This window comes from Phalacrocorax aristotelis, chromosome 11, assembly GCF_949628215.1.
Source record: "Phalacrocorax aristotelis chromosome 11, bGulAri2.1, whole genome shotgun sequence".
Lineage (NCBI taxonomy): Eukaryota > Metazoa > Chordata > Aves > Suliformes > Phalacrocoracidae > Phalacrocorax > Phalacrocorax aristotelis.
In genome coordinates, this window is record NC_134286.1 from 18,073,380 (window position 1) to 18,091,216 (window position 17,837).

General features: G+C 36.6%; 1 protein-coding gene across 3 annotated transcripts in view; it reads right to left on the reverse strand.

Annotated features, from left to right (window-relative positions):
- Positions 1-17,837, reverse strand: part of THOC2 (THO complex subunit 2) — a 55,820-nt gene that overhangs the window by 9,640 nt on the left and 28,343 nt on the right. For 2 of the 3 annotated variants that reach the window (XM_075107166.1, XM_075107165.1), the window contains 18 exons: positions 17,126-17,210; positions 16,093-16,186; positions 15,528-15,608; positions 15,148-15,244; positions 13,214-13,331; positions 12,313-12,492; positions 11,511-11,675; positions 10,583-10,858; positions 9,990-10,131; positions 7,391-7,548; positions 5,921-6,049; positions 5,262-5,393; positions 4,994-5,178; positions 4,061-4,245; positions 3,639-3,741; positions 2,824-3,260; positions 1,890-1,948; positions 330-365 (listed from right to left, as the gene is read on the reverse strand). In XM_075107166.1, coding sequence (XP_074963267.1) covers positions 330-365; positions 1,890-1,948; positions 2,824-3,260; positions 3,639-3,741; positions 4,061-4,245; positions 4,994-5,178; positions 5,262-5,393; positions 5,921-6,049; positions 7,391-7,548; positions 9,990-10,131; positions 10,583-10,858; positions 11,511-11,675; positions 12,313-12,492; positions 13,214-13,331; positions 15,148-15,244; positions 15,528-15,608; positions 16,093-16,186; positions 17,126-17,210 — 2,662 coding nt within the window. Of the gene's footprint in view, positions 1-329; positions 366-1,157; positions 1,949-2,823; positions 3,261-3,638; positions 3,742-4,060; positions 4,246-4,993; positions 5,179-5,261; positions 5,394-5,920; positions 6,050-7,390; positions 7,549-9,989; positions 10,132-10,582; positions 10,859-11,510; positions 11,676-12,312; positions 12,493-13,213; positions 13,332-15,147; positions 15,245-15,527; positions 15,609-16,092; positions 16,187-17,125; positions 17,211-17,837 lie in introns of all 3 variants that reach the window. The other variant, XR_012662760.1, reaches the window with a different exon arrangement.

The following is a 17,837-nucleotide window of genomic DNA, read 5'->3' on the forward strand; positions in this document are numbered from 1 at the left end:
CAGCCAAATAAATGGCTTAATCATAAGGAGATTTCTATAAATTTAGAAGTTTCAGAGAGGACCAGAAAAGACCTTGACCCATAAAGTCTCTAAAATATTGCCAGAATGGTAAATCCATGGGATTTTCATTACATTGCTTCCACAAAACTATCCCTCTCTCCTGCACAGAGGTTCTATATATAGCACACTCAAAAAATCCCTGTCCTACACTAGCATTTACAGGAATGGAATTTGAATTTTCTGATGGGGTTTGCTACAAGACCAAAATTTAATTTCTCTCTGCAACAAAACATGAAAGTAAACTTCGGTGGTGTCTAAAAGATTCAAACCTTTGCTGAAGAGTCCTTGAGTTCGTTGAGGTTGTCCTGTAGAAAATGAATGGAGATGACACGTAAGCTGGAATAGTTTTCAGAAACCAGAGGAACTTTGGGAAGCATGGCCATACGCTTGAAACAAAAACAGCTACTCCTTCTGGAATAAACCTTATGTTAATACTGTATACTGAATAAAGCTGGGAACGGAAATGTTTTATAAAAAGAAAGGAAAAAAAAAAAGGAAAAAAGAGACAGACATATCTATTCTCTAGACCCCATTATTAAGTAAACTACAAAATGTGTTTATATCTCATTCACAAACCAGTGAAAAAACTCTCCCACCAAGACAAAATGTGAAGAAAAAAGTTGTAACTAAATACCACAGGTGAATCCAGTTTAAAGTGTTTTTAAACCTGTACCTTCTCCACTTTCAGTTAAATGTGGTAGAAGTCACACTAGAATAACTTTACATTGCCATTTACAAAAAACAGGCAAGAAAAACTTTGTCATTTTGACTAGTTATCACTGTCACCTGCTTCCTCAAAACTAGTAACAGCTATTTGAGTTCTGCAAAATTAGCCTAAATCTTTCAAGTAAATCTTACATAGAAAAGCATGTACTCTTTAAAAAAAAAAACAAACACAAAACACAAACAGAAAAAAGAAAAGCTTGTTCTAAAGTTGGTAAGATGGTGAAGTTTAAAGGCCCACATAATCCATCACAGTGCTCTTGATGAAGTATTAGTAACTTACAGTTTTAAACGTTCAACGTACTGCAAATTCAAAGATTCCATGAACATAGATGGTTTAGAAATAAAATAAATATGGAGCAAGGAATGGCTACCCTGAGTCTTCAAGTAGGCTACGCCCATGGTTTTGTGCTGCGCTTGAATGCTTGGGGTTTCTCTTTGCTGGGTAGTAGGCTTGGTTGCCACATCTGGTTTTATCGTAACGCAGGGCTCAACATGGTGGGAACCCATTGGAAATAAACAAACCTCGAAGGGAAGGTACAACAGAAGCTGCATGCGCACTGAATATACACAACTACAGGAGAACTGATCACCAAGGAGACTTTAAAATGGAACTCCTTTCAAGACTCCTCCTTAGAAGGCACATATCGGTATGATGCTCATCAAGAAGCCTGATGAATTCAGAGGTATCGTACATCCCGTATCATCCAGGAATCTTCAGTGCTATAGATTCTTCAATAGAAGTGCAGAAAAATATGCTCCACTCTGCTGGAAAGACTCATTTGCTTGTAGCTACCATTGCACTCCAAAAAAACTGACTGCTTAAAACAATGAGGCACTTCTGTGTAAAAATTTTCTTGCCATTTCCAAACACTATTTACAAAATTTGTGCTAGGTCCTTGAAGCATTATTTTGGTTAATTAAAAATACTTTTATAGAAAAAAAAGACAGTCCACCAATAAAGAAAAGGAATGCATTTTCTAATGCAACATAAAACCTCCAGTGGCTCCAGTGTATACTTGGCACAAAACTTGAAGGAAGTCGAACATTGGCATCCCAAACTTGTGAGCCTAACATGGGCGCTGCCTTCCTCAGGCTATACTAACCTTTACTGTTGAGGAATGTGATGGAGAAGAATGTGTATCAACTTTGCGGCGTTTTTGTTCTGAGGAAAGAAAAGAACAATAGCATTATTAACACATATTTAAAACAGGATAATCTAATAATACAGCTTGCTGAAGTACCAAAATAATTTAAGCTAGAATTCTAAAGTTTTACCACTATGTAAAATTTGTTTTTCTTAAGCTATCTAGGAGTTACCAAGTGTGCCTTGACCCTCTTTATGAAAGTTTGCAGGAAAAGCATAATGTGAACAAACTTCTGCAAAATTACGCTCGTTTCAGACTTCCATTTTATATGCCTGTTTCTGAATTTCAGAGTTGCTACGAAGACTCTGAAAAGGCAAACCCAATGAAAACCATTACAACCCTCCTTTACTTGGTTTGCCTTAAGCAGTGCAAGTAAAAAACTCAACATCAGCTTCAGATTATAACTTCAAATATCAACACTAAGGATTTGTTAACCCCTAATATAAGGAGCTAATAAAGCTTGCTGTGTCCTTCTTAAGGACACGAAGGCCTACATGTTCCATGTCCCCCGTTTTCTTTCAATTCAAAGGTTATGATGAAACCCTCGCAGTACATTTGAGGCTTTTGCGTTAAATTTTTGCAAAATTTGCAAGGCCACAGTTATACATTTTAACAAAAGAACATTTAGACTTATACTAAAAAACTATAGGCTTTATGAAAATGAGCATTCAGCAAAGACATGAAGTTCACACATTCACAGAGTTCGCCTTTTGGAGACATACTGACTACCTACTTTAGGCATGAAAAACTATTTAAAAGCCAGTGCCAAAATGCTAGCTATTAGGTAGCAATTCTTTCTCACCATCTCTAGAATTTTTGGACAGTCAGTGATCTTCCAGTGATACGTTCTCTTTTTCTAGACAAGAACAGAAATTAAAACATGCAAACTTACCCCTTTCAGATTCTGATGTTTCTGATCGGGGAACAGGTGACTTCAAGGACCCAGCTACTGGCATCTTTTCTCCTCCTTTAGCATTTTCCTTGGATTTCATTTCCTTCGCTACATCTCTTTCTCTGGACGGCTCCTTTTCTCGCTCCTTTTCTGCAGTTGACTTGGACTCAACAATGGTAACAACCGTCTTGGACTTTTCTTCCTTTGAAGCTTTTTCTTCTTTCTTGACTTTTTCCTTCTCTTTGTCAGATTTTGGTGTTTTCTCCTTGATCTCTCTTGCCTTATCATCTTTATTTGCCCGTTCTTCCTTTGGTTTATCTTTCCCATCCTTCCCAAGTGCCTTCATCTCTGGAACGGCAGCTGGAGTCTTGTCTTTCTTTTCTTTATCTTTTTCCTTCCCACTTTTTTCTTTATCATCTTTCTCTTTAATAATTTTGCTGCGTCAAAAATAAAAAGGCCAATTAGTACGCGTACAAAACCAGCTATAGTTTTATCACAGAAGTTCTACTTCTGATGGTTTGATAGAACCTCCTGAAGCAGTAACTGTCAGATTTGCTGTCTCTATCAGGACAGCAACAAGCAAACATTCTCATTTGTTTTATCTTTATGTAGCTAAAGCAGAATGCATTTAACAACAGTGTCAGATCAGTACAGCTGTGTGTTTTGGAAGAAAATCTGATTTATTAAACTCTGCAGAAATGGAAACTATGTATATGGAACATGAAAGTAAAGAAGAAAAGGCAGGTCAATTTCAAGTATGATTCTATGGTTTGGAAGGAAGAAAATAGAGAATATCAAAGAGTAGTTTTTCTCACCTATTAGAAGCACTGTTTCCATTGCTTGTTGTCACCTTCGGTGTAGCATTGACAGCTTTATTAATAACTTTTACCACACCCTGAGACTTCTCCTTCAGTTTCTCTGTTTTTTTAAAAAAAAAAAAGATAACAGCTTTATTTCAACAACTTAATATACATCCTACTGGTTACCATAAAACAGGTACCCAAGCATATTCACATAAGATCAGGTGTAGCTAACAGTTCAAATAGGTAAATTACATGCAGAACACCCTCTCCCAAAACCAACTAAAAATAAGGAACACACACTGACCCTACTGAGCATAGCATTTAGATTTTTTCCTTTCAGTTTAATGAGCCAGATTTTGAGAGAGTAGCCTATCACGTCAGAAAAATTCTACTTTAAAAATAAATAAATAAATAATAATCATAAGTTTGTTTACCAGTCTCCTCAGTAGTGCCTTCTTCCAGTCTAACTGTATTTAGTGTGAGAGATGTAGGCATCCCAGCACCACCTGGCCCATTTTGTACTGTTGCAGCTACAGCATTCCTGGCAGGTGGGTCTTTGTGATGGAATTCATTTTCAGGTATCATGAAAGGCTTCCTACTTTTCAACTGCCCAGAATAGCTGCAAGTCGCACAGATTGTTAAATATGCACAAACATAAAGCAAAACATGGGTTGAATTTAAACGAGGATCTAATCTAACAGTTCATCTGTTATTTATTTCACAGTTTTTCCCAACTGATACGCATTTTCTTTCCCCTTTATCGATGAGCTCAAAAGAAAAAAAAACCAAAGCAAAGCAACAAGCCACTAGACACAAAAGAAGCCCTACCTCCACACCCTCTTCACCACAACCACACATACACACACCTGCCAAACACACAGAAGAAACAGCCTACTGACAAAACTTAAAACTGTTAGGGCAACCTGAATTGCCCCTCAAGCACAAGTGGATGATTCTGCATTCGTCACAGAAAGATGCAAAACATAACTAAGCATTTTAGTTTGGCACTTTAGAATCGTATAAACGTCCAAAATCTAAGTGTTCTTGCATCAACAGCCCTTGGCTTTCTTCATTTCGCACTCCCTCCTATCTACTTGCTACTATACTATTTCTCTAAAATTAAGCTGTGCTCTTGTGAGTGGAAATCTTTACTATTTAAAGTGTTTTACTAGAGTCTTGTAAAGGAAATTAGCGATCATCCAGCACAAAATGAACGTTTTCATTCACACTGCCAGCCCTGAGATGCAGGATAGCGAAATCTTCTGTGATAAGGCAAAAATCAAATGTTAGGATTGTAACAGTTCCAAGTCTTTAGAAGCCTTTCATGATCCACTTTTAACCACTTTCTTAAAGTAAGGTGTTGTTACCCCATAGCCAATGCATATAGATCAGGTCTCTTCTCTTTCTCTTCCTGACAGATCTTATGTACTCTTCTTTCCAAGGCTTGGCCCAGGTTCAGCACTTTTGGATACCACGGAAGGATTTTGGTCAGCACAATCAGGATATTTCTGATATGTGTATATTCACCTGTTTCAAGGCAGTGCACAGAAGCCTAGAACACAAATGAAATCTAATGAAGTTGGGTTTTTTATTAAACCTTCCAAAAAACATACATTTTTCAGCATCTTTATTTACCTTAGTTAACTTATAGTGCCATTTGTGTACCACATGTCTGAAATTCTCATAATCCAATTGATCAGCTTTATTTCCACCATCAAATCCAGTTGCCCGTAATATAGTTAGGAAGCCTGGATAGTTGCCACATTCCTACATATACATAAAAGAAACAAAAGAAAAAAAATGTGTCTTTTTCAGGAAGCATAAAACCAATCATTCTACAAAAGTTAATATGATAACTGAAGCACTTTTTCACTGATTCTGCTAAAGACTAAGACACAATCACACTTTACAAGACTTGCACAGATTTTTTTTAAAAGCTTATTTATATGGAAATCTTAATTGAGAGATAAAAGATTATTCATAATTTAATTAGCTTTTGCAAGTAGTATTATGAGTTTCTATATACTCCCTAAATTATCTTCAAGACAAGCTATGAGAAAATCAGAAATATAAGATTTTTTTTTAGCCACTATATTTTTGACACTACACAAAACTACTGTTATTAAAACTACATGAATTACAGAAACTCAATTCTAAGATTATGCCATCAGAAAAATTAAATCACAGTGCTCTTAAATCCAATGATTTCACTAAATCCATTTTTATTGGGCTGAATAACCCAAGTGGCCGTTACATGTTCTCATGAGCAAACTCATTTTAATAATTTGACATACCTTTTCATATATGACTCTGTCACTGTGCCATCTAGTCACAGTCTCCAGCATACAGCATAAGAACCTGCCATATCTACTAGCTTCATTTTCAGTGCAACTTGCAACTGTATATATAATATCAGAGAAAACCTGTGAACAGCAGTAATAAAAAGTTACAATGACTTTACTGAATTGCAAAAGGAACAAGAACCAACAAGAAATTCAAACCCCTCTGATGTAGATGACCGTTAAGCTGGTTTCTAAATATCAAGATCTCTCATAAAATATTATCAGTTTGTTTTCAAGACTTCATTACCTAACTGCTGGTCCTTCATACTTAGCCCAGAACCTAAGCACTGCATATAGCTGCTGCTGACACACAGTTTTCCATAGTTGAAGTGTGTCTTAATTTGAAAACAGAAGAGTTATATGCCAATGAATAATTTATTTAAACAGGCAGAAGTAAAAACCTAGCCAAGCCGATGTGAAAGCCTTTTTTTCCTGGCCTGCACAGGTTCATCAGGTAGGCTCATGCAGTTGCCTACTTTTGTCACCTAGAACATGGACTAGATATTTCAGTAAGAATGCTCTTTTGAACCCATGAAATCAAAGCAAATACCTACTTCAAATGTCTCATCTCAAAGGAAACCAGACAATCTTAAGTGAATGTTCGTACGGAAACAATCTTCACCATAATTTTTTACAATACAGCCCCATACACATCCTTTTAATCAAAGCTCATAGTCAAATCTGTTATAACTGTACAGATGATGCACTAATAATCTGACTCCTTACAGCAGTAAGTGGCAGAATGGTTCTGACACCCCAGAGCAGTACAGTCAGCTGGTACTGTTGGAGCTGAACGGATACTGCAAGATTCTTCTATGTTCTCCACCTTTTCCCTCCACAGGAGGAAAAGAATGGCTATATGAACAGTGACAGCGGTGTGAACAAATGCCGCCTCTTTGACCCAGAAAGTCAGGCTGCTACTGGTATCAAAAGTACTCCATGGGAGTCCCTTCCCACACCTCAGCACTGAGACAAGTTAGTCCACTGTCTATGGTGCCATTTGCCAGGGCCAGAAGGGTCCTACGGACACTGCTTGTGGGGGGGCAAGTATAAGGGAGTTGATACCAGAGCAGTAGGGAGCACACAGCTAAAATGGAGGGGTAGAGGTGGCTGTAGAAATCCAGACCACTGGAAGGCTGCAAAACCTGAAAGCAACTCCTATGACTGGCAATGGCCTCACTCTGAAACTCTAGTCTCATTAGCAGCATAAGCCAAAACTAAAACTTCTTTAAAATAAACACCAGGAAGCTCTAGGAAAACTTGGTTTGTACAATCTGAAGTACAAAATGGAACTTTGATTGTCACAGATTCTAGAATTAAACATAGGTAATTAATTTGTTTACCTCTTTTGGAAGGTGGTGGGATATTAGTTTTGCATGCCCATAATAAAGTACATACACACGCACAGTTCTAGCTACTTACTCTGTCATAGCAGAGAAGCGTGGAAAAGTTGGGTGTTTTCTGCTGATGCACCAGTTCTACAAAGTGAGCACAATAAACTGCATCGATTGCCGAAAAAATGCATCGAGGAAATATACATAACTGCAAAAACTTTGTGATAGTCTCATTTTTGGTAGACTCTTCAAAAACAAAGAAGTTGAGAGAAAAAAGAAAAAGAAGAAAGTTAATGGGCTAACACTCAACTACTTTCTTCCCAAGAAGTTCTGTATCACACATCCATGTTCTTGAGTTTGTACATTAGGCCACTTGTATTCCAGACTATCTTTGGCACTGCTCAGAAAAAGTCAAAATAAGCGTAACTTTGAGGATGGGAGGGAGGGCAGGAGGGTGGTTGTAGCAAATCTTTATTTTTTATTGGGCAATTTCTTCTATTACACAATGCGGGGAGGGAAACGGGCTCAGAAAAAAACTTTGGCGAACTTATCCAACTGCTCATATTCTGCCTATCAGTGAAAGGAACACCTTCTGCTATTTCTCTAGAATACTTGTATTCTTTCTAGATGGGGCTGACTTTCAGCTTGGTTTCCTTAGAAATGGAAGAACATGCTGGCTGTATACAATCCCTTCACAATGATTTTTCCAATCAACCAAACAATTATAGGAATTTAAATAGAGGAACAGTCTTTGGTAAACCACAATCCCAATACACACATTTTGTGGAGGTTTCATTCTACCACTGAGTACAGAACTGCACACTGCATTGTATGCTCAACAGTTACCTGTTCCGTATGACCAGCCACTGGTTGGTCAACACAACAGCCAAACACATACCCAAACTGGTCCCATGGCAGGCCTTGCCCAGTTAACAAGGAGCATAAAAACAAGCTGGGAGGTATGTACAGCACAAAAGGAAGGTAGGAAGAAAACAAACGTGGATGAAAGCACTGAACTCAAGAATGCAAAGGGATGCCTTCAGAGGAAGAACAGTCACAATCATCAGGAGGGCAGCTGGTGTTTCTGCACTGGGATTCTTGCACAGGCTGCAGGGCCCAAGTCATAAGACCCAGGATTTACTTGCTTCAATTCTGTGATGCTCATGGAATAAAGTTTGTTCAAGAAAGGACTGTCAGCTTTTACTTAACTAAAAATTTTATCTTGATTTTATTTAATTTCAGTATCTACCCCTCAAAGGTTATAACAAGCCTTTGACACTAAAAAAAGCCCAAGAGAATCACAGCTCATAGATTAACCAAGTGTGTAAGTTTTACTTCAAAAGTGTAAAGCCAGTCAGAATAGCTAGTTTCCAATTGTTAAAATGATCAGTCTATTTATTCTGCCAAAAATTAACCTACTCTTAATGATATAAGCACTCTATCAAAAGTATCTAGAGAGTCTTTTTTTAAAAAAAAGTAATAATTTAAAAAAATAAAAATACTACTACAGTGGATGCGCTGTTCAATTTCCACATATAACACAATTACAGATAATTTCTTTCAATGGGGAAATTGCTGAAAAAGTTAAGTTTGTCTCCGGATGTAATGCTGGGAAACTTTTTGCAGCTGAAGTCTGAGCACTCAAAAGCCAACATTAAGCTACTCCCTGTACCATACAAATGCCTGTATTATTAAGAGTACATGTTTATATACAGATCATACCTACACAAACAGTTTCCTACACACTTTTGGGTGCTTCCTTAAACAAACAAATTTATCAGTGGGCTCTAGACCAAGCTTCAGTCAGGTAGTAATTTTTCAACCAGTAATTTCACGTAGCTAATTAGCTGTCTGTGGCAATACATTAAATATTTATAGGGAATAAACTTCCTTGATTTAACTGTCAATGTTTCTTCATTGAATCAGTTGGGTGTATCTTACATGAGTCGGACAATAAAACGCTTTTCCACTGGATTATGCTAGGCTCCTTGGGACAGGCGAACAACTACTTCGACTTAAAACAAAGTTCTTCCAGAGAAGAAAACTGACCAGAAAAAAACATTTCAGATTAACCATACTAGCAGAGTTCACAATCAATATGAAACATTACAGAGAAAAGTTTGTTCTGCCTCCTGCATATCTGCCATATGAAACATTTGCATGCTGTTTCATTTCGTGGTGCTGTTAGGCTGGCACAATACTATCTTGTCGTTTGAACAGAGTTTATGTTACCACCCAAATACTGGCATATTGCTCCTAATCACAGGACTCAAAGTAAGTTAACTCATACCACTCACTGAGAGTTTACATGCCTATTTCTTGCAATGTAGCAATTATCCTACCTTAGCAGCATTCTAACTGCAGTAAATAAGTGCAAGCCATCTTGCAATTACAACTTTCCACTGAATTGGTCAATCCCTTATTTATTTTCTAAATTAGCGCAATATTCAAAAGGTCTTGACATTGCAAGAAACAAACAGAACATCTCCCTGAATACCAACTACTCGGCATTTGCAGCAAAGACACATTACATTCTCATTAAAAGTTTACCTTGCTAACAGACCTCAACACAGAAAGAGAACAAATTTTAAATCAACATGAAGAGTATTAGTGCAAGCTCAACTTTTAGCTCTGGGAACAGTGATGACTACAAAAACATACAGAGTGTTTCCCCTACACACACTTACTTGCCAGAAGCCAGTTATCCTTCTCTAGTTTCAGCCTCTGTAGAACCCGCTGCACATGCTCCAACTGCTTCTTCTCCTCTTCAAGGAGCTTGTCCTGAAGAGCTGTGCAACGTTCTTTTTCTTTTTTCTTTTTATTTGGAGGCTATAAAGTGTCAATGCAACTTACTTAGTGTTATACTAACACTTGCTATAGATTGAGCAATTAAATTCCTAATCATGCTAAAGAATACTTGAAAAGCTTTCTACTTCACTAAATAATGGTCTGCTCTAGTAACCAACTGATTTTATGAACACTGGCTGACTGAAGTTAAGACAAAAGCAAAGGGTCGAACTGCAGGTATAGGTGTCAAAGATTGCTTTCTGAAACAGAGATTTTCCAGTAATTTTCACTTAGTGAAGTCACTGGTACTTTTAATGCGGGAATTATAAAAAATAGAGTCAATCCAAATTACGTGAATGTGACAAACCAGAATGGATGAATCAGCTGACAAAACCTAAGAAGACCTAAGTGACCTTAATATAAGATATCGCAACAGAAAAAAAATCTTTCAAGGTTAGAAAGTGTAAAGAGGACCATAATTATATAAACATACCATTTCCTGATTGTCATCTATGGCTTTCATCTGGACTTTAAGTTTATTGACTTCTCTGTCATAGCTACTATGTGGGACGGCAAGGTCATACATTGTCAAAGACCAGAACGTAGCATAAAACTGAGGACTGATGTCATCCCAAACCTTGGGAAGGTGCAGAGAAATCACAGCATCATGGACAGGAGCCATCACCAGCTCACACGATGTAATGTATTTGTGAACTTTGTGCTGCTGTTTATTTCCCTTCTCAGCTTTTTTTAGTTCATCATACTTTGACTGTGGATAAAAAAAAAAAACCGAAGAATTTGTAATCTTTGTACACAATGTAATTTAAGTTCTCAAAAACCTTTCTATATAACAAGCTTTTACACACATGAAGTGTCATTTATGTACATAAAGCACTGAAGATCATCATACAGAACTTTTAGTATTCACCCATATTGGATGGGTTTACCTTTCTTCACAGATGCTGCTACCTGTTGTTATAGTAACACATTATACTACACCAAGTAAAAACTGCTCTCGGTATTTTAACATCTTAGATGCGGGAACAAGTTTATTTCTGACACTTCCTGAGATACCACACCTTTTGGCAGCTGCAACATTCTCCTCCACAGAAAAAAATCCATATGTAACATCCACAGAGAAACTTATACACTGGGGGGAACGGGGAGGGAGAGAACTCCCACATCAGAGGAGATGACTTCATTAGCTACAACTTCTGTCAGTTGTGTGAAAGCTGACACATGGGCCATATTTTCCATGAAGATAAAGGATAACCTGCTGCAGTTCACAGCTGCTCCTTCTACCTCTCCTCATACAGCTTCTGCAAGTTTTATTTAGCAAGCTTAAACTACCAGGAACATAACACATATTGATAACATGTAATATAGCAGCACTAACAGGCAAACAGAAGAGTTCTACTTACTGAAATATGGTGTGCATACATGGGTCTTGAGAGGAAAAATGCAGCATCATGGGGTGTGTGAAATTCATTACAGAGAACATCAATAGAAGGCACTCGCTTAATGTAATCCTCTGTGCTTAGATTGGATGCTAAAAACCCACCAAATTGTACCAGGGTGTCATGGCACTACATGTGAAAGAAAAAGTTAGCAAACAGTATTATTTTGTTCAAAAGTGAAGTTACAGAGAGCTTGAAAGCTTGCTGCTCCCCCCCCCCCCCCCATCATATAAAGTTAACAACACATATTACAGCAAGATTTTTCTCACGGGGGAAGAGATTTTTCCATGCCCCATACTTCTGTCACTCAACACTGACTCAACTCTAGCTGCACATTTAACAAAAAGAAAAAAAATCTAACAAAAGCCAGCAGAACTGTAAGAGCATTGTGTTCTATCAGAATGGAATTAAAATAGTTCCTACTGCCTAAGGCAGCAAAAGAACTCAAGCTGCTTTAAAGAAAGAAGAAAGTTCCTCTAACAAAGTAAGATCAGAAGAAAATAACAGCTGACTTAAGAACTTAGCTTTTTATGACAAAGGATGTTTTAATCTTTCACTCAGAAGTCACTTGTCAATATATTTAATACACCCATATATTTTAATGAGATCACTGCAACTAATTTTGAAAATCTTATATATTCACATTCATTGTGCTGAATTCTTATACATCCTTATTTATGTGCTGAAGTCTTACATACTGTGCTGATATACTAGTAGTTACCAAAGAAAAGGAGGGGTTCTTTTAAATACAAGTGTTTTTACTTGCCTGATCATACAGTTTTCCCACCAGCTTCAGATGTTTTTCCCCTCCCTCTTGAAAGATCACACCATTTCTCTGTTGAGCCATAAGCAGGCACAGTGGAAGGGCAAGATCATGGTCCAATAACGCATCTTTCAACCTCTGAGAAGATTTTTTTGTATTCCTGATTTGGCCAAAGTATCCACCCTGCATAGTACAGAAAGAGCACCCAAGTTTGGAATCCATGGAATGGAAACCATGTGTGCTTCTGAGTGCAGAAACAATGGTGAATTAACATCAATACAGTTCCTTGTCCATCAATAAAACACGATCCTCTGGATCCTGCACTGCAATGTAGGTACATAAGACTCAGAAACTAACTAGTCTTGCATTCTATTAATTAGTCTTTCACACAGTAAACAGAGTGGCATTTCAGATCAGGCATCACAACACTGCAGTTTAGACCTAGGTCTGCTGTGATCTGCTCAAAGTCTCTCCTCTGTTCAATACAGGAATTTCAGTTTCTAGTTCCAATTACTGCTATTCAACTCCCTAGAGAGTTGAGCCTAGGTCAGGCTCAGCTAGGTCTTGATGTCAAAGTTGCAACAGCTTTAGCTGCTAGCCCCAGAGCAGGGCAAAAGCAGCAGGACTGCACAATGTCCAAGCTCACTGACTGCTATAAGTTGCAGGTCTGTCATACAACACTGGATAATGAAGGCTGCTTTGTTAATATGAGATGCTGTAAAGCACAACAATTAAGGCTCATTGTCGTGGCTGCCTGTCTGCAATGCTTGTAAGTTCAATGAAGCTCTCTGATGAAACCAGTAAAACCTCCCTCAGCTATGCTGCCAGAGTTCACGAATCAGAGCCTTTAGAAACACCGTTAATAAGCAATAGCTATTATTAAACAAACTTAACAGGAACGCACCTCAGCTTTTAGTTGTTCTCCACCAGTCATGGCTTCCAATTGTTCCATTGTCATTTCTTCTGTAATTTCTATCCCTGCCATTTTCTGTACTACCTCTTTTAAAATAAGCAAATCAAAGCTGCACAGAAAACAGAAAAGTGGAGTAAAAACAAGAAAATTTGTTTAAGAAATGGAAGCTGTGACATTCAATACAGAGTACAAAGCAACACTATGATTCACATTAAAACAAATAACATTTTAGTTTTTGAAGAAGAACTAGTACGCTGAGCGCACGAGGATTTCTTCATTGCACGAAAAAAGTACTTAAAAGCAGCGCAGGCATTCAACAGCTGGATTTCAGAACCTCTTCAGAAAAATTTCCTTGTTTTTGAAACTAATAGTAAGTGTGGTGCTATTAACTTCTAAGTATTAACAAATTAATCATAAAGCTTATTTCTCCATTTTGTTGTTTTACGTGCTTCATACTGTATATATACAGTTGTTTCATGAACATGGAGTATGTTAAATTTTATTACAAATTTCTAGAATAGTACGCAGCCTTAGAAATTTACTGGCAAAATTAGTCTGGAAAGGTTATTTGGAACACTGAAAACATTTTTCACTTAAAACGCAGAACATACAACACAATCCAATAATCATCCTGTCCAGAGACTAGGCTTTACTTCCTGCTCTGACTTCTATAAAAACAATAACTTCTCCTCAACAGAAGTATAGTAAATTGTATCACGATCATTCAAATCAGCAATATTTCTAGTAACTTCAGAAATCTGTGTAACCTACTTGTAAGGTTGACCCATGCCCTCCAAACCAAGTTTTATATTTAAGTAATTCATATTGGTTATATTTTTGTTTGCTGTTCCAACCGTATGGTTTTTGCCTAGGAACTATGCAATACCAGCATACTCTCCAATTCAAATACTTGAATACCCCAGTCCTATGGAACTAGTCACAGTGGTAAATCCATTTTATTTCTACGATCCCAAATACTAAGCTGAACATTAAAAAAAATTTTTTTTTCTAAATACTTAAAGTCTTTATACTTACTTCTGGGGAAAGACAAGAAACATTACTTACCATTCCTCTGTAGCGCAATGTGATTGTACCACCATCACAATACAAAACAAATTGGGGACAGGGGAGCACATGAGACTGAGTGTCTACATTGCAGGGAAGGGAAGAAACTAAATTTCTCAACATAAATACCCTAAAATAACACGCTGTGTTATCTCCATTGGTAAGCTGTCTTTCAGTAAGCATATGGGGGTTCATAATAGAAAAAGTTGATACTCACCTATGTGATAAAAATAACACATTAAAATTAAATAAATGAAACAATAATACTAAGTGATGATGACAATGGAAGGGCAAAAGGAAAAGGAAGGTTCTAATTGCAAACCTTCGTTAAAAAATTGAGTTATGATTAATATTGACGTATCAAGAAGCAATTCAACTGCCATTAAATACATTGAACAAAGTATTAAAATAATACTAAAACATTAAGAGACATTCATCCCTACAGAGAATACACTATGAGAAAAAAAACCAAAACAAACAACTAAAACTGTAATAGTCACACCCTTTTATACCACAGATAGTTATTTTTTAAATAACATACAACAATTTCTATGAGAACATTACAGACCAGCAGGTTTTTTTCCTCTGTCTGGTTAGTCATTAAGAAAACTGTATTAAGATAAGTTACAGATGAAAAAATCAGTACTTCAAAAATAATATGTCACAGCTATACAATAAGAGGAAAAATTATGTACTAAAGAGGATATTATTCTTTCTGCTATTTAATTTTCTCAACCTTCCTAGTATTATGGAGTTTTACCACTACTAGAATAACTACTACATTGAGCACCCATGTACCAAACACCAAAAAAACACAATATAAAAATTAACTTTATAAAGATCAGTTGTGCAAGACTTACCTTTTCCCAGCTTTCAGTTGGTTGGCTACATATTGAAGTAGACCAGCAAGTTCAATTGGGTATTTTCGGAAAACTGCACCACAAAAGCTAGCCAGACCTAAAACAAGGAGAAACAGCTGTGACTGCATCACCTGAGACACTGATCATTAAATAAGCATTAATGAAGTACATGCGAAAAGTCAGCAATATATGTGTTTTTGTAATACAAAAAACCCCAAATATTTTCCTACTGATTAAACTTGCCAGCAATCTGTTTTGTTTAAAAAATTAGCCTGTACATCCAAGTGAAATATTCATCATAATGATCAGTTGTATGGTAGATCATAGGGAAGGTGAAGTATTTTAAACATTAACGCAATAAATAAAACAAGAATACTAACTCTGCAGCCAGCTTGAGATTGTTGTGTCATCGTGCTTCATTCTCTCTTTCTCGGGGTTTGCCAGAGCTTCAATGATACAGTCTTTAGTGGCGTTAAAGAGAAAGTTCCGCCTCAATTTGTAAAAAAAAAAGTTACACACACCTGTTTTTCAAGCTCCGTAATTTGTAATATATGAACATGATATGCAAGTATAGCAAGCAGGACATAGGGGATTCACTAACGTAGTTATTGAACTAAATAAAATAATGAAAAAACCCAGTAACTTAAAAAGCAGTATTCACTTCACTATTTACAGGACAACTACGCCTTCAAGGAGAGAGTGAAAGTAGTAAAAAAACCCTTAAAAATAAAGTATAATTTTCATAGTGTGAAAGAACAAATAGAGAGGGTTCTGTAACCCACTAAGAGTGCAAAAGTATTTACAAAAATCACTAAAATTGCCAGCAAAAAGCACTAAGAATAGAAAACAACAGAAGATAATATTTACTCACAGACAACAGACTTAATCTGGCTACAACTGCAACTTTATCAGTAACTGGATGTATTGATTTACATAAAAGGATACATGCCAAGACATCATAGTTCAGTGAAGTGAGGTATTTCAGTGAATCAACCACCGGAGTTATTAAGTTATCATATTTTTGTATTTGTGATAAAATCTGAAAGTTACAAGAGACATTCAGCTAAACAGGAACAGTATTTCTTATCTTTCATATAATAAGACAAGCATTGTTCAATGGTTTTGATTTAAAAACCTACACGAAACAACCTTTGAAATTAATTTTTCAGAATGCCCTAAACTACTTTCAAAGTAACATGTGATCTCATTAATTTATCTAATACCTTAGTGATATCAGAGACATTTTTTAGTGAATTGTTTTTACATGTTATCAATTATCAGAAAATAAAATCATGAGAACATTTCACTATTTTTCTAAGATTTCTTAAGAATCCTAAAGCTTAGCAGTAAGTTTCTGTTGCTACTTACAAAAGACTTAAAAAAAAGAACCTAAGTCATGAAAGAATATGAGTAAACTGTATTAATCCAATTTTAGAATGTTCTCTCTAGTACACGACGTGTGCACACGTGTCTACAGCAGTATTAATTTCTTCCAGTAAAATCTAAAAACTGGTAGATCAATAATCACAGGTCACATTTGTGAATAAGGTAGAGGTCCATCAACATACTTTTACATCTTGCAAGCATTCTGTAGCACCAAGTAATCTTAAAAATCCTCCCCAGCTTCCTAGGTGTATTTCAGACTTCAAGGCTTTGTGTTTTCTTAAATTTGCATTCTGCATAACCCGATCAGCACATCCCTGTACATCTGAGACCCACCCTGGCTATCTCAAATTAAATACTTCAATCCTATAAATAAGTGGATGTAATTTTCTGTACAGTTGTGGTTATTCAAGAGCTGTTGTCATATTTAATATCTCAGACTTGTGCACTACTAGCAAATTACTGTATTTTTAAATTTGCATCCAAAGTAAGAAATAATGAAATTAGAACTGCTTTCTCACTAAGACAGCAGGTCCCTTCCCATACTTTAATATTGTTAGGATGAAACAGTATTCAAATACATGTAACTACATACGTAATCAAATAAAATTGTAGGATTGCTGTGGCTGAGCTTCCCAATTTGTCTTCCAGAGGGTTTCACATTTTCCTTAGTTAAACGCCTGTAAAATAGAACATATTTGATTGCAATAGACAAGCTAAAAGAATATTAAAATAACAAGTGAGTTACAGTGAAAAAAAGCCTTTATTAGTTGCAGAGATTAAGTTCTCACTAGCACCCATGTTTTTAAGAAATCTAAGCATAGAAATATTACCCCTCTGGGAATCTGAAATTTATAATCCTCTAATGTGCAAACAGTGCAAACAAACCAGTTGTCCCTGTACTACTATGGACTGTATTCTAGTTCTGTGCTTTCAGAAGCTGTCAGTGGGACCAATACCACATATAAAAATAGCACGTGATGCTATTAAATTTCATTTAGCCACAGATCAGTCATTTTGCATTTGTTGCAATCTGTTAATTGAAAAGCAATATTAATTTCACTGTGTTACACTTCCACAGCATTCTCTACTGAAGATACGAGCTTAACATGAAACCTGAAGTCCACGCACACAAGTAAATCATACACATAGCAATCTCAACAACTGACAGCAGCATGGTTTGTCTGCACAACGGAAATCCACCGTACAAGAGAAGGGATGTGAAGTTTGATGGTCTATGCTAGCCATGCAGCAAGTCAGAAGAGAATCAAAATCATTGTTTCTAGCTTTCACAGCTGCAAGTCCAA